Raw genomic sequence first — 20,564 nt, forward strand, 5'->3', positions numbered from 1 at the left:
TGAGGCTAGCTGTCTATTTGGGTGCATGTGCTGTGGCGACACATGTACTGGGGGGCATGTGCTGTGGCTAACTAGTTACTGGGGGCCATGTAATGTGGCTACCTATTTACTGGGGGCATATAATGTGAATACCTATTTAGTGGGGGCATGTGCTGTGGCTAGCTATTTACTGGGGGTCATGTGATGTGGCTACCTATCTACTGGAGGCATGTGCTGTGAATACCTATTAACTGGGGGCATGTGCTGTGAATACTTATTTACTGGGGGCCATATCCTGGGACTACATATCTACTAGAGGGGAAGTGCTGTGGCTACCTATCTACTGGGGGGGCATGTGCTGTTGCTACCTATATACTGGGGGACGTGTGCCGTGTCTACCTATCTAATGGGAGGCATGTGCATATTGTATGGCTCTCACAGAATTAAAGGGAATGGAGAGCTGAACAGATGGTGTGGACAGATTTAGTGATGGTGGTGGCACTGGTGGTGGTGGAGTCACATCCTCCCTTTGTGGGGATACTGATGACCATGTGACTTGGGAGGCAGTGGAAGAGGATGGGTCAATTGAAGCAGCAGTGGGAGCCTTTGGTGTTTCAGGCTTTTTTGGTGTCCAACCACCTCAGTTCATATTTACTCTGCATGTGCCTTGTAATACATGAGGTGCGCAGATTATTAAGGCCACACTGCATGGACTGGTGGCACAGTGTGCACATGGCACCTGTTCTGTCTTCTGCATTCTATAAGAAATAAATATACCACACAGCAGACATCCTTTGGAATGGCCTTTGTTTTCTGGGTCCCTGAGTGTTGGCAGTCACAGGTGGCTATCAGCTGACCAACGTGCCTTGGCCCCTTTTCACTGGTTCTGCAAGCAGCATGGGCTTCCTGACCACTATCTCATTGTTGGACATATCTGGGGGCTGTGCTGTATACTACTGGGGGCAGTGCTGTATACTACTGGGGGCTGTGCTGTATACTACTGGGGCAGGCTGTATACTACTGGGGGCAAGCTGTATACTACTGGGGGCAAGCTGTATACTACTGGGGGCAGGCTGAGGTGGCTGTATACTACTGGGGGCAGGCTGTATACTACTGGGGGCAAGCTGTATACTACCAGGGGCAAGCTGTATACTACCGGGGGCAAGCTGTATACTACATGGGGCTGGCTGTTTACTACTGGGGCAAGCTGGGCTGGCTGTATACTACTGGGGGCAAGCTGGGCTGGCTGTATCCTACTGGGGGCAAGCTGGGCTGGCTGTATACTACTGGGGGCAAGCTGGGCTGGCTGTATACTACTGGGGGCAAGCTGGGCTGGCTGTATACTACTGGGGGCAGGCTGTATAGGGGGCTGGTTGGCTGTATACTGGGGGGGTCTGTGACCAATGCAGTTGCCACCCTCGGCTTATACTCGAGTCAATATGTTTTCCCAGTTTTTGGTGGTAAAATTAGGGGCCTCGGCTTAAACTCGGGTCGGCTTATACTCGAGTATATATGGTATGTCTGCTACTGGGGCAGGGGCAGGTGGATGTGACAAAATCCCAGCTAGGCATCATACAGCATGATTCACTGCTCCAATGACTTGTTGAAACAGCTTTGCTACTTTGAAAGGGATGAGGACCCATATAACAGCAGCCTCCTCTCTGCATGCCTGTGATTGTTAAGCGGCTGCTTCAGCATTCAATCGAGTAACTTGGTGCATTTTCCCAAGCACAGGCCTGGATCCTGAGCAGCAGAACTTGTTCCAGGTCTGTGAGTTGCCAAACCTGCCAAATTTGGTACGGACGGGAACTTTGCAGTTCGGGTCCGCTCATTACTATTCACTGCTAACTCCTTTTACATCTGTGTTCAGTCTGTTAGGAGTAATCACATCAGGGTGCTAGGGTGGTAAAAGATCTGGGGCACTGGCCCCAATGCATGTGTATCACACTTTAAGTATTGCCCACTAATGTACATAACCCCCTCACATGTGGTGTTGCCAATAACAATTTTACTTTGGAGTATACAGCTACAGAAACAGAAATCCCTACGCGTTCCCTCCAGTGACTGCAGGTGACGCATTCTTCGTCTCCTCCATTAGGCATCACCACGTCTTATGTTCCTCATTCTGTCCTGCTGCTGCCCCTAATAATCTGCCCCAAATACTGTAAGGCTGCGTTCACACGTTTATCTTGCATTTAACCCCTTAACGCTCTGCGCCGTAGCTCTACGGCGCAGAGGTATAGGGAATGTATGAAGAGGGCTCAGTCCTCTTCATACAAGGGTGGGGGTTGTTGCATATTGCAGCAAACCCCCACCGCTAATAACTGCGGTCGGTGCTTGCACTGATCGCGGCTATTAACCCTTTCGTTGCCGCTGACAAAGTCGCTGGCGGCATTTAAAAGACACCGGCGCATCTTTATTCCGATCGCTGCGCCAAAGAACGTCATCGGGGGGTGGCGATCAGTTGCCATGGTAGCCTTGGGTCTTCATTTGACCCAAGGCTATCTGGCATCTGCAGATTCGTTACAATGAGCCAGTGGTTCATTGTAATGAATGAGCTGCAAAAATGCCATATATTGCAATACAGAAGTATTGCAGTTTATGGTAGGAGCGATCTGACCATCTAGGGTTAATGTACCCTAGATGGTCTAAGAAATAGTGGAAAAAAGTTTAAAAAAGAAAAAAATTAATAAAATATTAAAAATTCAAATCACCCCCCTTTCGCTAGAACTGATATAAAACATAATAAACAGTAAAAATCACAGACAGATTAGGTATCGCCGCATCCCAAAATGCCCGATCTATCAAATTATAAAAACGGTTACGGCCGGCGGTGACCTCCGAGACGGGAAATGGCGCCCAAATGTCCGAAATGCGACTTTTACACCTTTTTACATCACATAAAAAATGGAATAAAAAATGATCAAAATGTCGCACAGACCTCAAAATGGTAGCAATGAAAACGTCACCTCATTTCACAAAAAATGACACCTCACACAGCTCCGTGCGCCAAAGTATGAAAAAGTTATTCGCTTCAGAAGATGGCAAAAAATTTTTTTTCTTTTTTGTACACATTCGTTTAATTTTTGAAAATGTATTAAAACACAAAACCAAAGAATAAAGCTGAGGTGTTATTTTGAGTGGACAGTCAAAGTCGTAAAAACTGAGCCCACAAGAACGTGACGCACGTGCGGTTTATTTTCAATTTTTCCACATTTGGAATTTTTTTCAGCTTCGCAGTACATGGCATGTTAAAATAAATAACATTACGGAAAAGTAAAATTTGTTACGCACAAAATAAGCCCCACACAGGTCTGTACACGTAAAAATTAAAAAGTTATGGATTTTTGAAGGGGTTAAACAAAACCAGGTGCCGTTACCAATGACATGTGTTTCAACGGAAAACATATGAGATCAATCAGAGGCCTGTCCTAGTGTCATGTGTGAATGTGCCCCAAGAAATGTGCCCTGCACAGTTACCCCCAGTAATGTGTCCCACACAGTTACTCCCAGAAATGTGCCCCACACAGTTACCCCCAGTAATGTCCCCCACACAGTTACCCCCAGTAATGTCACCCATACATCCCCCAGTAATCTTATGTAAGAGCATTAGAAAATTCCTGCATCACTGAGACTAGACAACGCAATGGGCACATTTACTAAGGGCGTTTTACGATTTTTTTTTCCAAGACCCATATTTAACTTTCAAATTGTGTTGCACGCCCTATGTTAAAGGTGCCCCTCAAAAAAGATGTCATCACAGGACCCTCAGATTTCTCCTCTATACTCACAGTGAGGCACCAGGAGGAGGTGGGGACACCTAGAAGTGGGGGCAGCAGGGGGGGAAACTAGAAATGGAGGTGGGGGGTGAACTAGAACTGGAGACAGCAGGGGGAAGAACTAGAATGGGGGGCAGCAGGGGGAAGAACTTGAACTGGGGGCAGGGGTACTAGAACTGGGGGCAGCAGGGAGGGGACTAGAGCTGGGGACAGGGTGGAACTAGAACTGGGAGCAGCATGGAGGGCACTAGAACTGGGGGCAGGGGGGAACTAGTACTGGAGGCAGCAGGGAAGGGACTACAACTGGGGGCAGGGGGAACTAAAACTGGTGGCAGGAGGGGAAACTGGAACTAGTGGCAGGAGGTGGAACAAGAACTGGGGGCAGGAGGAAGGGGGGAATATAACTGGGGCAGCAGAAGGGGGGACTAGAACTGGGGGTAAGAGGAGGGGCTAGAACTGGGACAGGAGTGGGGGAACTAGAACTGGGGGCAGGAGGGAGGAGGAACTAGAACTGAGGGCAGGAGAAGGCTGTCTGAGTAAGGAGAGAGAGACAACCTTGGTGGGCTAGGTGTCTGTGGAGAGGGGTGGGGAGAGCAGTTTTATAGTAGTTATATTCCAGTACATAGGGGCTGTTTATAGTAGTTATGTTCTTGTACACATGGAGGAGTATTATACTAGTTATATTCTTGTACATAGGGGGCAGTATTATAGAAGTGGTATTCTTGTAAATAGAGGGCAGTATTATAGCAGAAAAAAGGCTAGATTCGGCCCTGTGCAGCAGATAATAATTATGAATTGGCTGCAGGCAGAGCACAATACTGGGGTCTATCAGAGCCCATGTATGCAGCCAGTTATTCACAATTACCTGCTGCATGTGTTCAGACAATTTCCACCATCATTAAAATTAGCTTCTTTGTGCCCTGTATTGTAGTCTGGTATGAGGTCTATGTTACTTATTATACAAATGCAGTATTATGCAATAGTGGTTTCTGGGGGGTATTTACTATGTACTATGGTTTTTGGCGCATCTAGGGTTTTGGTAGTGCGGCCCCCTGAATCAGGCCCGGCGTCAGCACCCGGCTGACCCGGGCAAGTGCCGGGGCCCAGAGCTCCAAAGGGGCCCACGACGACGATGTGGTGCTATATTACGGGGCCCAGGTTCACAGCTGATTGCAGGAGGTGGGCGGGGAGGTAGTGGGACGGGCCCGGGAGCAAAGTGAAATTCAGCATGCACTCCCGTCCCGTCCCTTTACCTCCCCTAATTGCTGCTGAAGGAACTTAGCAGCCCCGCCTCGCCCTGCCCACTTGCATGTTGCCGGCCCGCCCTGCGCTCCCCGGCCCGCCCACGTCACAGGCGGCCCGGCCTGCGCGCCTTCCGGCCTAGCACCTCGCATCCAGCCCCATCTGTCGCCTCATGCTCGACCCGGCCTGCACACATCGCGTGGTCGTCTTCACATGCCACCAAGTCCCGAGTGACATCCAGCTGGGGTGAGTAGAATTGATACATATGTAAATGCATGTATATTTGTGTGTATGTATGCTGTATATACTGGATGCGTGAGTATATATGCTGTATAGCTGTGCGTATGTGTTGTATATACTGGATGTGTGTGTATATATGCTGTATAGCTGTGCGTATGTGTTTGTATATACTGGATGTGTGTGTATATATGCTGTATATCTGTGTGTATGTGCTGTATATACTGGATGGGTGTGTATATATGCTGTATATCTGTGTGTATGTGTTGTATATACTGGATGCGTGTGTATATATGCTGTATATCTGTGCGTATGTGCTATATATAGTGGATGTGTGTGTATACTGGATGTGTGTGTATATATGCTGTATATCTGTGCGGATGTGTTATATATAGTGGATGTGTGTGTATATATGCTGTATATCTGTGCGGATGTGTTATATGTAGTGGATGTGCGTGTATATATGCTGTATAGCTGTGCGGATGTGTTGTATATACTGGATGTGTGTGTATATATGCTGTATATCTGTGCGTGTGTGCTGTATATACTGGATGTTTGTGTGTATATGCTGTATATCTATGCGTATGTGCTGTATATACTGGATGTTTGTGTGTATATGCTGTACTGCTGTGCGGATGTGTTTTGGTATTTTAAATTTCTGGTTTTTTTTAATGTCGCTACATAAGTTCACTGTTAAGGGGCCCGCTGAGGCTCTATCGCCCATGGGCCCACTGAAACCTGGAGCCGGCCCTGCCCTGAATGGTACTGGCATGACAATGCAGCCCTTGGGCTGAAAAAGGTTGTACACACTGCTAGTTCCACAAACTCCGGTGTCATGTGACATTTTTGTTATGGTAACGCTTATTTTTGACCATAGTAATCATATAATAATAATTCATTTATTACACAATTGTAGTGTATTCATGAAGACTACAAAGCACAGACCAATAACAGGAAATCTGGTAGGTGTAAATCTGCTATGATGCCTCTTATACAATGCATCCAGAAAATAAAGGAGAATTTCCTCCATTTTAATCATAAAATCTCTGTTTTAATTAGTAGTTTTGAATATATAGTGTTTTACATATATAGTGTAAAATCTAATGTCCAAAACAATGGCAAAGGTGTCTACAATACTCCCATTCCCACTCATATCCCAGAAAAGTTGGCAACTTTGAAGTTTTATACCCTTCTGAGTTATTTGGAAAACACTTTCTCTAAAAACCAAATACAGACGGTCCCCTACTTAAGAACACCTGACTTACATACGACCCCTAGTTACAAACGGACCTCTGGATTTTGGTAATTTATTGTACTTTAGTCCTAGGCTATAATAAACAGCTATAACAGTTATCACAGATGTCTGTAATGAAGCTTTATTGTTACTCCTGGTTCTTATGACAACCCAACATTTTTAAAATCCAAGTGTCCCAGAGACTAAAAAAATTTTGACTGGGGTTACAATAATAAAGTATACGGTTCCGACTTACATACAAACTCAACTTAAGAACAAACCTACAGACCCTATCTTGTATGTAACCCGGGGACTGCCTGTATACCAGAAAGGCACCATATTTAGCCACAATAATCTAGATACAACAACAACACAGATTGAACAAAGCTATATATTGGCATGATAAAGGTCTCTAAATTATGCTGTTTTTGGCAAACATCCAAACAGCTGGGCTGCGCTATGAACAGGCCTCTGAATATTTAACTTTATTACATTATGTATAATAAAGTTCTGAACCAAGTGGTAATTATTGCCAAATACCACATAACATGACTTAAGACGAATGCAAACATACAGATATATGAGTGAAAAATGTGCACACAAAAATGTAATCCTTTTATACAGTTTATTGTTTCTCCTATACACTCTGTGATGCAGCTGAAACCATAAGAACTGTTTTCATGGCACAAAATGTACCACTGAGCTGCTGAACTATATCTCCAAACTTTTACAGCGGAGAATGACAAAAGATGCAGCAGAATTCCCAGAGCCCCCCGCCCAAGCAATGCCTTTTGCCCGACCGCATACCATCTTATTCCCTCTTATTGTAAACATCCATTAATAATAATTAATAATAACCTTATTTACCTCTCCACGTTTCCCCACTCTCCTCTCCCCTGTTGCTGCTGTGGAAAGCTCCGAAGCCGATAGGCGGGACGACTTCATATCATTGTGTTTGCAGGCCATTGCTGCACACAGCAGCAGCCAATAGGAGGGGGGAGTTGATGTTCCGGGATATAGCTCCAACTGCCTGAAATCCAGGACTGTCTGGCCAGATCTGGGATCGTTGGAAGGTATGGAAACCCTCCTTATGGAGAGTTTGCCAATTAAGGCCACCTCATAGGCATGTAGAGACTTAGAGCCAATCTATGGCCTACAAGAAGTCTAATAACATGATAGATATACTGGTTTGGCTTAATCCCACATCATATTTTTAGACTTCTTGTAAGCCATACTTGGTGTTAAGGGGGCTGCCTTTCAAAGTAGCAAAAGGAGGCATTGTTTTCCATTTAACACCCTGGAAAACGTATAATGGATACTTCCTACAGTTTTCACATATGTTATCCTGCAGATTATCAGAAAGAGACATTGTCCTCTTACTCTTCACAAACTTGACTGTGGTAATGCAACACTTGAAACATGGAAATGGAATGGCCATATGCAGTGGAGGCCCTTGAGTCATATTGATTAGGTTTTAGGGTAATTTCAGTAGTTCACTTGTCATAGTGGTCAGAGTGAAAAACTTTATTTTTGACACAGCGATAAGGAGTATAAGCAGCTGTTGGTGGTAGGCAGGGCTGAGGAGCTGCGGCACCTATGCAACTCCGTGGTTATTGCCATGTATTTTATACAGCTCTAATATCACCCCTGCAATCTGTGTCTGATGAAGGTCTTAAGTACTGAAATATTACACTGTTGATGAAGAACTGCTATATAAAAAAATTAGTGCCCCACCCCGTTAATATTTATAGATAACCAGAATCCCCTCATTAACTACCATTAGCTATGTACAGCATTACTGAATTGTGGCCAGTTATAAACAATGAAACAACTTACCCCTCCGAGCACTCCTGGATATGCGCCCCTTCTAGCAGCTCTTCTGCCTGGTTTTCTACTAGATGACCCAGGTGTGTGCATCCCCACATTTATCTAGGAGGTGGAATCTAAGAGGTAGAACCCACATATTGTATATCTCACATTCATAGCATATTCTGCATTTAGCAGCTTTGGATTTGAACCATGCCTTGGTCATAGATAGCTCTCTAACTGTAGCACATGACAATGTGTGAGGGGATACTAACATTTAATTGTATAAAGTACAACCTCCATAGAAAATAAAAAATGACCACACTTGGATAGTATGAGCTAATTCACATATTACCTTCTTTGAATGTGTGGATGAATGAAAAATAAATTGATGAGAGGCACAGCTGCAATGCAATAAGGTGTGGTACTCATTGTATACTAATAGTCTCTACCTCTAACATATTCCTTGCTGCTAAGTCTCTGTGCTTGCTCCCCAAATATGTGTTTGAAGATGTCAGAGGGTATAGTTGTGAGCAGAATGAGGGTTCAGCTCACAACTATCTTGAAGTAAATCTGTTTTAAGTTTTGACCATGAAATCTCTTCATTGAACACAGGGCCACCCCCTATTATTAACTCCTGCTTTCTCATGGGAAGTGGTTGCGCTGTGTTCAGTAAAGAGATCTCACACATCATTGCTCCATAGTGCTTCAAGTCCAGCTACAATCTTAAAATACAAGTGCGTTTTCTGCTCCTCATGCTGCTACCAAAAACATACCCAAAAGGTATGATTACACAGCTCTTCAGGGCTAACGCCTACTACTGTCTGCAGTCTTAGGCTACATTCCCACTGCCGTGAGCCCGCCACACCGTGGCACGGCGGGCACACGGCAGCGCGGGGAGAGGAGGAGGAGGTGAGTGCTGCTCACCCCCGTCCCTCTCCATAGGACTATACAGCGCACGGCGCCGTAATACGGGAGAAGATAGGACATGTCCTATCTTTTCCCGGGCTACGGAGCGGTACGGTGCCGCACGTATACTGCACTGTACCACTCCCGTACAGGGCCGAGAGCCCATAGAAGTGTATGGGGGACATATATCGGCCGCATATACGTCGGCCATATATACGTCCCCCATACTGTAGTGTGAATGTAGCCTTACATGGTTTGTTTGGTTTGTGGGTCACTAACATAGCTATATTTTATCTACATCAATACAGGTAAATCAGCTTCATTTATATAACCTATAAGTCGACAGTATTCAGACTATACAAAAGACTGGGTCTGAAAGGATAGAAAACAACTACTGGAAAGATAAAGAATCCAATAGCACCAAGTCCTAGAGCAGGGCGATATCCAGAAACATTGCTGAATATAGTGGTCACCTGTAACCTGTGGCTCTCCAGGCTACACTTACAGCCTACAACCAACAAGACATGAAGCAATGACCCATATATAATAAAAAGGACAACTTTTATTGTAGAATATACACACATGTAGTAGAAAATACTACTTAGAGATGAATTAAAGCTAAAACTATATAAACAGTATATACAATAATAATCTGGCGACCTATGTACACTACTCCTTCTCCTAGATAATACCAGTAAAAACATATCTAGGGAAAAAAGTATAGAAAAAAAGTGCCCATATATATGATTGTTATAATCAAAAATAGCCAACACAGTGCGGCACAATGTATAATGTATAGTAAAACTATCATCTGCTAAATATACCCAATATATGTGATTACTATAAAGATATGAATAAATAAGCAATGACCAATACAAGGCCAGAAGTATGTAAGTACAGGGTACACAATTATATGGCTGACATATCAGGAGAAAGTATATTTACACTAGTGTCACATATAAAATACCTTGTGACATGGTGAGGTATGGGTGGTCAGCGTCAAAAGACTATCCTCGACACGCGTTTCACCACACTCGGCTTCGTCAGCAGGTGACACTTACATCCTAACCAGAATATTTAAAAAATGTATCATTTACGCTAAAGGTTATGAAATGTATGGAAGGTACCAATAGTTTTTCTAAAAGGATGAGCCAGTTGCTTAACTCCCATTAATGGTGCATTTAAATAGTGTTTTATGGAGGTACCATTTAAACTTTCTGGCACACAGGTAAAGGAAACACAGGGTTAAAATAAGGAAAAATCCTAGACAGCCCACTCCTCCCTATGTAAAATCCTGCCACAACCCACCAAGCTTGTGCGCTGTCATCAGTGACTGTGAGGGCAGACTGGCTGGAATTTCAGAGCAGCCAAGTGTTTTATGCAGCTGCTTAAAGGCAGGAAAAAGGCAGAGCTAACACCCAACAAAAGACAAGCTAGAGGAAAAGTGCTCCCCCACTACTAGAGCTGCACACAGGGATGGAGTGAATAGTACTACAGGGATTCTCAGGACTAAAGACAGAAACTCCACACAACTTCTCCGAAAGAAGAGACTGTGCCTCCAGGTGCTGCGCTTAGACATGTGGCTGCTGCTGTGGATAACTCTTTTAGCTCTATGCTTCACCTCTGCTGCAGGTAGAATTCCAGAGTCTTCAAGGTCAGTTTGCTTGCCTATACCTAACCTTCTCTTTTAGTTTATGCCATATAGTTACAACCTAATTTTCTATAGTTACACACCTAATGTTTTACTTTGCATTTCAAGGATGAGTGGATTCAGCAAACCCAAACATAACATGATGCTTGGGTTTACTACAGTATAAAACTCTGTTAAGTAACCACCCCCAGCTCTGATCTCAAGAGTGATTCCAGGTAGATGCAGCACCTCTATGGACATATCCCATATTTATGGATCAACATCTGTTAATAAACAGTGTCTAGTAAGTCTTGGACCATATGAAAGCACCAAGCAAAAAAGAACATGATGTGGAGAATACGTGCTGCATATGTAAGCATAAAATCCATATAAAACAAAGTATCCGCTACATAATGATGCACACAATTTAATGTAGACATCACTTTAATTTTCTTCACCATGTGCAGTTCTGTACTGTGAGGTTTATAAGATCTAAACAACTTCTTTGATTTTGGCTGCCTCTATACTAGATGGAGATTAATCTGAAGAAAATGTTGTCTGGGTTCTGTTTCTTGTCTTAGTAAGTACTGTGCCCTAAGTGTGATGTGTCTGCCGTATGCCATTGTGCATGCTGGTCTCTGGGCAGCATTAAATGGAAGCTGAATAAGTGGCAGTCAATTACTGTAAGTGCTGCAGGAAACGAGCAGTCGAGTAACTTGTTGGAGGGTGCACTGTGTGCCATAGGGAGAGTTCTCTGTTTTGCACCATCATAATTTAGCATGTTTGCTTAGAAATCACACATTCATTATTTTCGCTAGAAGAAAACAGGTGCAAAACTGGTGCAGAACACAAATAATAATTTGCACCAGATGTTCTCATATAGGAGAAGCCAACAGCAATGTGTTCCAGGAATTCCTCTGCTCTCAAGCAGGAGTGTGAACTGATGCATTTCTCGCATGTCACTTGTTATCTTGCCCTGGAGATAGATCAACTACTGGAATGGCAGTTCTTCCTATAAGACAGACTGGGCAGGTAACTGAGGACATGGAGGAATAAGAATTCTTGTAGATATCAGCATTACATTTTATTGCAATGCCATCAAAATATTTTGTGTTATTGTTTCTACTATGAGTAATATTATAACAACTTACATTAGGTTTCATCATGGGTGGTTAAAATACGGCCAACATCAGATGTTGCCCATTGCCATTGTAAGTGAGTTTTGAAGAGGTGTAGGCCACATAGATTGATTGTGGACAAAGGTTTTGATGTCACCTTCTACTTTACAAATCTTATATTGATAAAAGGGTACACTGACATGATCATATGTGTTCAACTACAGGGGTCCCAAAATTAGCTGTAATCTGCAGGCCATTTGGTAAGGTACTGTTTTCCTGGAGAGCTGCCTTTGGTTAAATAAAGCATGTTCATTGTAATCGGTCAGTGTATTACATGGGTATATCAAATCCTCAATCCAATTCTATTTAGTGCATTGGTTAATGAATGAGGTTTCTACGCAATTAAAGGGGCATTTAAAAACAAGCTTACTAATAATACAACATCTAAACCTAGGAAGCAGAGTTGCCAACTGTGTCAAGAACTGAATAGAGCATGGCTTATTGAAACCCTTGGTGGGAAGTCTTAAAGTTAACAGGACTGACACATATAATCAGTAATTACCTTCTTTGGTCCAATAGACTTTGGGGGACATTCACTATTGACTTTCCGCCAGTTTTTTGGCATTTTTTTCCCATGCTGCACCTTGTATGCCATATTTATTAAGTGTCAGCACCACAACATTGCTGCTTTCCGACACTTCTTTTTGGTGGCATAATTTTTTTTGCACTTCTAGTTTCCCGACACTTTTTTGGTACAATTTTGATGCACACTTAGAGCTGCAAAAAGCTGGTCTACCAAGTTCTATTTCACCTTCATAAAGGTATTAGTTCATACCATTTTTACCTGTGCGGCAGTTCATAAACTCCATGCACCACAATCTAGCATCCCTGTGTAAATTTAAAAAAAAGGACTGTGCACCAAAATGAAGAATTCTTTCCTTTGTTTGGAATGGACCCACAGGGGCTTATTTACTAAGGGTTTTGTGCTGCACTTTTGTCGGACTGTGCACTAGGCTCAAAAGCTTGCACAGGTATTTAAGAAGTGTCTGTGCTGCTATTGTGTCGTATTCTACCCTTTTGTGGCGCAACTGCGCTGGCTTCTATGCGGCACAAATTACAGGGTGTCCTTCTTACTGATTCGGACAGAGCACCATATTTAACATGCAAATTGTGTTGCACGCACTATGTTAAAGTTGCACAACAAAAAAGATGGTGAACTCTGTTGGGCCAGTGCAGGGAAGCGACATATTCATAATTTCTGGTGATCAATCTTAGTATTATACGCAGAAATATCACTCATAGTGCATTTTCTGAATTTCTACGTAAATGTGCCCCATAGACTCTGGGGCACATTTACTTACCCGGCCGAAGGAGTTCATCTGAAGTGCATTGTCCAACATCAATGCACTGTGCCGTGATTCACAAAGATCGTGCACCTGATTTCCTGCATCTGTCACTTCCCCGCTCAGGTCCGCCGGAGTTCACATCTTCTTCCTGGTGTATGTAAGTGCATCGTCCGACGACCTGTTCTCCGATTTCTGTAGCATGAAAGCCAGCGCAATTGTGCCACAATCCGGTCGCGTGTGACACAATTACCATTTAAATACCTGTCACAGCGCCGCAAATCCTGAAAATTTCAAAAAACCAACGATCCGCAGACCCTTAGCAAATAAGACCCTTTATGTGTACAATGGCTCAAGAAAAATGAGTTACTCCCTATTCTTAGGGCTCTTTTTTTACGTTGGCATTTTTTTCATGTCCGTGGTTCAGTGATTTCCATGGGTACCTCACAAAGCCATTGTTTTCTATGTGTTTTTTCACATTGACTTGTGGAAAAAATTATGAAACATGTCTTATTTTTTCACTTTGTGACCAGTGCTCCATTTATTTCTATGGAGCTGTCCTACATCATAGTCACTCCATTCACAAAGAGGTAAATGGCATTGGTCACAAATAAGCACAGGTAAGTTACCTACTGGTACAACTCCTTAATGAGCTTATTCAAGTGAATGTATTTATGCAACATACTAGTATGCATACTAGTATGCATATGCAACATACTAGTAATTTTTCTGTGGCTTTAAGTAGGCCATACAATATCTAACATATACTACGATGTACCTGTGTACTGGCTGCTTGAAATGAACACCTTGTGCATTTATTATGTGTCAAAACTATTTGGGATTGCTAATCATACCTAGATGTGAAGGTTGAAATATTACATTATTGTGGTTGTATATATAGATAAATTCAATTGTCTAAAGGGAATGATCATAAAGCTAACATAAAGGTCTTTGCTTTTCTTTTGTGTAGACATGAAAAATAATTCCCTAATTGGCGCCATTAGAGAATGATGAGAAACCTTCAGTGAATTTTTTTGTAGTAAAACAGCTGCTCACAGTGTACATATCACATTACAAAGAGGTAGTTACAATCATGTCATGCATAAGTACCTGTAGTAAATACTGTGGATACAACTCCATGCCATAGACAAGTCAATAAAAATCCTTTTATCTTCTCTACAGAATCTCTTGAAGCGTTTGCTTTTGTCTTCTGTCATTTAAACATTTAATATAACAAAATACACAGTTCCCTTTACTTCCCAAGTGTTTTGGTGTCTTATTTGATCATCCTTATAATATATGTACATGTACAGTCAAGTACAATGACATCCTAGTTACATCATTAGAAGAATCTCAGTAAACTACAGTATACAATACATCCCTGATTCATATACATTAATCAAGCTCTACTATATTCCTCCCTTAATGTTCTCCTATATGGAATCAATCTGTATCAAGGCCTCACAGTTGTTTAGTTAAGTTTAACTGCTCAACAATGATTTACTGTAGTCCTAGTTATACACGGATAAAGCAGAGTACAATAGTTTCTTCTGGGTCATGTAGGTACATATATTGGATAGAATGGATAAAATGAAGCACTATACGTGAACCACTACATTGGTGGACATTTATCATATGTGGTGCATACATCAACCTCCACGCTGGTGTCATCCAATACCTCAGGAGGCTCCGTAGAATTGCATCATAACCTGTAAACTGTAGCAAGTGCACTGGGGCGTGTGAGGAACACCCCACTTCAGTCCACTCCTCTCCTGGCCGTGCACTCTTATCGCCCACTTAGAGTGGAAATGATTATTTGAGCATTTGAATGCCAGACAACTGGCGTACAAGCCCTGATATATGTCCCCCATTGTTCCTTAGAAAAGGAACTACTAGACCTGCAGTTCCAGGTACATTTTTCACTTTTATACCCAGAACGACAAATGGGCGAGGTCATACAAAATGGGCATGGTCTAATTACACATGCAAAATTTGTGTGTATTTTTTTTTTTGGAATCGACTAAGCCAACAAATAATAGGATAATAGGTACAAACAGACTTAACAGTCTTAAACTACTCCAAATTCCTCATTCATTGTTAGAAAGGACCCCTGAGGGAGACTTCGGCATGAAAGTCCAACTTTGCAGGCATGTGAAAACTTACAGCCATTGATGCTTTATTGGGGGGGTTCTAAGAAATATACAAATATGTTTTCCAGGATGGGACACGGAAAACATTGCCTCTTACCTACCTTGCAAGACAGCCCCCTTAACATCAAGCATGACCTTTTCAGAAAGCCTAATGATATGATGCAGGATAAAAGCGAAAACCAGAGGGCACTGTTTTGATGTATTTGCAACTCATCAGTACAGTGTAAGGAACTGGTTTAGCTAAGTGAGAGGCTTTTTACTACAGTAGGTTCTGGAAGTAAGAAGAGTCCTTATGGAAAGTAGCCTCTTCTAGCGTGTGGAGACTTATTATAAACTCTAACTATAAAAATAATGATAAATATTATATGTAAATCATAGATGCTGCAATTCAAATTCAATTGGAATACTTGACCAAACTATAAAATTGGGGATTCACAAAACAAGTAAACTATACTTATTTCATTACCCATTATATGCAAGAAACGCCCACCTTGTATGGAGAGGGCTCAGCTCATGAGTCCTATCTATACACCCGCAGGCGACATGTGATGTGATAGTATGCCACATGTCGGTAAGGGGTTAAAAACTGTATTATGTAAGGCCTGAGGGGGCAGTGCATGACTCAAGGATTGTCACATAAATGTTCTTTACATACTAGGTATAACCCACTATGTACAGGCAGTCCCCGGGTTACATACAAGATGGGGTCTGTAGGTTTGTTCTTAAGTTGAATTTGTATGTAAGAACTGTATATTTTATCACTGTAATCCCAGCCAGAACTTTTTTGGTCTCTGTGACAATTGGATTTTAAAAATGTTGGGTTGTCATAAGAACCAGGATTAACAATAAAGCTTCATTACAGACACCTCTGATAACTGTTATAGATGTTTATTGTAGCCTGGGACTAAATTACAATAAATTACCAATATCCAGTGGTCCGTTTGTAACTTGGGGTCATATGTAAGTCGATTGTTCTTAAGTAGGGGACGCCTGTATATAATTTCTGACAGTCCTTTAAGCCAGAGCTAGAATAGTTATTTCTTCCGGTTTATGCTTTTCAGAAATGAAATCTTTGTGTTATTTTCATGTTTCTCACAGTGAGGGACACTTCTTACAATAAAGTCGAAATAACACTTTCTTTTTACACAAGAATATCTGTTACACACGCAGGAGATAAAAGACAAATATGAACAGACTTTTCCCTGTGCTATATGTTCTACATGAACTGTTTTTAGATGACTATAGAAGTAACAAGTATTTTGTATATCAACACTCGGGTAATTTGTAGAATTCCAGATGTCTAATGAAAATATAATAATCACAAGGTATATTTTTTCAACCAAGATTTGCTGATGTAAAGTCATCTACAAATTATTATTAGGAAGTAATAGAGAATATGCAATAAAACAAAACCCTTTATCACTACTCCGGTCATTTCCTGCATAATTCTATCCACTGATATCATAAGGTTCCCGTGTGGAATTCTTAGCAGAAAACTGAACTACACCAACCTTACAGTCCAATTTGTTGGATTTATACAATTAGCATATGATTCAATCTTTTATTATGTAGCATTTATTTTTTAATAGCAGAAAATATAAATGTTAACGACTATCTTGGAGTTATTGTTTTATGAGTTGGCAAGGGTAACCAAAAAACGGTAATCTTTAAAATCAGAAAGTTGGCCATCACCAGTCGAGACAAAATTAATCTTGATTTTAAACATGGCGCAGAACACTGTCCAACGCATTTCAGGTTATTCTCCCTGAATTGTGGCTAACATGTTCATAGCAGCACAACATGTATAAGTACACAAGGACCAATCAGGACAAAGTAATAATTGAACATGTCATATCATATCATTTTTCAACTGTGGCATACAACAAAAGCAAATGCTTATAATGCATATCAACATTTAGTGTTTTCAATGTTCCACAATTCTCAATGTTCCACACAGCAGAACATCTTAGCACTTAGCCCTGTCATTAAGGAACAAGAAGGCAGGGCAATGCAAGAAAAATTTTTATATCCATGACTCACTTAGTATGCATGACTCACATCAGGTTTAATCACTGATAATGATCACTGATTATTGTAAAATTTCAGCCATGGAAAGGAAAGATTTAGGGATAAGGGAAATGCTTTTTAATCATAGCTTCTAATGAAGTCTTAATTTTCGTGGGTTAATTTTCATGACCGGTTCTTTTTAAGTCTGTTTCTTAAAGGGGTTTCACGAAATTAGGAGTCGGGCTGGGGGGCGGGGATTTTAAATAATATAAACATGTACTCACCTCCTCCATCCCTCCTGACCTCGCTGTGGTCCGTCTTATCCGTCAATATCTGGGATATTGTGATAGGTGGGTGTGGCCACCTCGGCCACCCAGTAAACAAACAGGGACACGGATCAGACGGACCGCTGCGCGAGACATCAGGAGCATCAGAATTGGTGAGTAAATGTTTATTTTTTTTAAAAAGCCAGCCTCAGCCTGGCTCCTAATTTTTTGGAACTCTCAGACAACCCCTTTAAACATAAAGAACAAAGAAGGATCCAAAGAATTGGAACAAACTTTTTTATTTGGTAGTTTCTATCAAAGAGAGAATGAGATGGTATTGTGTTTATTGTTTTTATGTAGATTTGATGAGGTGATTATTGTTTCATAAAAACAAATAAATAATAGCATTCTTTATTTGAATCTCTAGAAGGAATAGGCGACTGATACCATCACTACTCACCCCTGGTCTATGCAGATACGGAACCAGAACTGAGTGCTGTTATGGGTGGAAACAAAATAGCAAAGGACAATGCGAAGGTAAACAGCAACATTACGGTCACAATTGTTCCTATGGGTTTTATGTATTAAATTTCAGTACTGGATTTTGGTGCAGATTTGCTGCAGATTTTACATTATTTAGTACAGATGGATACATTTTTGGTGTAAATAACCAAAAAACAAACGAAATTCTGCAGATTTAACAGTGGTCTCCAAACTTAAATACAGACAGTTCTTACTAGAGCAGAAAATACCGTATGATCCTTTTGGTGACATATTATAGTCACAAACAGATCCTGAGTTTGTTGTGTCTCTGTTATGGTATCGATTAGTCATGTCTGTGAATTTTGATATAGATTTAACAGTATTTGGATTAATTTTGGACTTGAATTTTTATTGCTGCTTGGAATTTTTATTTACTGATGTATCTTTTCATTCACCAGCAATATGTGAACAGGGCTGTAAGCATGGTGAGTGTGTGGGACCGAATAAATGCAAATGTTTCCCTGGATTCACTGGAAATAGCTGCAGTCAAGGTATGTAGGTCTTTATCAGTTCTATACAAATGGCTACATACACAAACTTTACTATTATAGCCAAGGTAAATTTGCTGGACTGTCTTTCATATGACCCTGGACGATGAAAATGTTTTGACAATTACTGTGTCTATGTGAAATGATCTACTTTGATTTTAAGCTGTAGCTGATAAAGTAAAAATGTGTGTACAATGGAATTCCAGTGCTTAAAGGGAACCTACCACCACAAATCTACCTATAAAGGTAGATCGGGTGAGGACAGCCTCACGTCCCTGCACTTTTTTAGTAACTTTTATTAGACTTGTATGCAAATTTTCTTATGCGGCTACTGGGGAAGATGGTGAGTAGGAGGGGAAAAGAGGCTACCGGGGTTTGGAGTAGCCGTGCCATGTAACCTCAGATGCGGCTACTCCACGCCCCAGTAGCCGCATAAGAAAATTTGCATACAAGTCTAATAAAAGTTACTAAAAAAGTGCAGGGACGTGAGGATTAGCCCTTAAAAGGGCTCACCTCACGTCCCATTGATCCACCTACCACCCGATCTACCTTTATAGGTAGATTTGTGGTGGTAGGTTCCCTTTAAGTGAAAAGTAATCTAGAAATGGCCCACGACACATTAAATCTGCTTGCAAAGTATAATTATTTTATTAAATTTAATGGTCAATTTTTTGTCTTTTATGCTTCATCAATAACATTGCATTGTTCTGGACATTATTTTACTTTAGTCGCAGTCGGACTGCGGGACTTAGGGCCCACTTGTTAAATTGATTCTGAGGGCACACCTACTGCTACATGGAAATATTTTTGTATTTTTTTGGGCCAAGTTTATAGAATGCGTTTTGAAATACACAGCAAATCCATCCCCAATAACATTAGTATTAATGATAGCAAAAACACAGATATATTTGGTGTTTTGCAATATATTTTACATTGCAATGCAAACACATTTACTAAGGACCTTTTGCCAGTTTTCTGTCAGACTTTGCATGTTCTCTCATTTGTGGCGCGGCTGCATTATACAACATTATTATACCTGCATTATACAACACAAATATCTGCACTAAAAGGGACGTTCCGGTGGACAGTCAGACTGTGCATCACATTTATCATGCAGAGTCCAACAGAAGTGTGCCCCACTCCCTGCGTTAAACGTGCACCAAAAAAACTGTTGTTGGTGGCAGATTCATGCATAACACGCGTCAAAAATGATGAATCTGGCATGCCCTGTACACTACACAGGTAAACTGCTCATTGTGCACAAGATGCGTTTGAATTGTGTTTTAAAATGCATTTTAGGCGTATCTCCAGACTCTCCTCCCGGAACATCTGCATTCAGATGTCAGGGAGGAGATCCCCCAGATGTGAATAAAATGTAATTCAATCTTTTGAACATGGATGTAAGGTCCAGCATTAGGTAGGACCTATTGAAAGCAATAAGTTCCTCTGCCAGCTCCTATTGTGGCCCCTCACCTCCCACTCATATTGTGGCCATACCGTAATGTGGGCCCCCTGTTTTCCTTGTTTCAAATTCATTTTTTTCTAAATAAACATCACATAGTTACCTGTCCTGTCCTCCAGCAGCTCTCCTCTTCTTATCTTCCTCTGTGCTATGATGCTGGCAGATGATGACATCATGACATCATCACTCTGCGCCTGCTGGCATCACTACTACAGGGGAACAGTGATGATGCAGAGAACTAATAGTTCCTGTTTATTCATCTCTATCTGTGCCCTCTCTGGACACAGAAAGAGTTGAAGTCCCAACACAGCTGATGGGGGCAGGAGTCAGTGGCGGGAGTGGAGTCAGGACGTGGCAGGCGTGGAGCTAAT

General features: G+C 41.7%; 1 protein-coding gene across 3 annotated transcripts in view; it reads left to right on the top strand.

The window, feature by feature from the left end:
* The first annotated feature begins 10,510 nt into the window (after window positions 1-10,510).
* The window catches only part of EGFL6 (EGF like domain multiple 6), a 64,175-nt gene continuing 54,121 nt past the window's right edge, over window positions 10,511-20,564 (top strand). Inside the window, exons 1-3 of one of the 3 annotated variants that reach the window (XM_072135960.1) lie at window positions 10,511-10,840; window positions 18,128-18,237; window positions 18,642-18,734. In XM_072135960.1, coding sequence (XP_071992061.1) covers window positions 10,764-10,840; window positions 18,128-18,237; window positions 18,642-18,734 — 280 coding nt within the window. In that variant the 5' untranslated portion in view covers window positions 10,511-10,763. The remainder of the gene's footprint in view (window positions 10,841-18,127; window positions 18,238-18,641; window positions 18,735-20,564) is intronic. The other 2 variants (XM_072135959.1, XM_072135958.1) reach the window with 2 other exon arrangements.

This window comes from Engystomops pustulosus, chromosome 2 (assembly GCF_040894005.1).
Source record: "Engystomops pustulosus chromosome 2, aEngPut4.maternal, whole genome shotgun sequence".
NCBI classification, from domain to species: domain Eukaryota; kingdom Metazoa; phylum Chordata; class Amphibia; order Anura; family Leptodactylidae; genus Engystomops; species Engystomops pustulosus.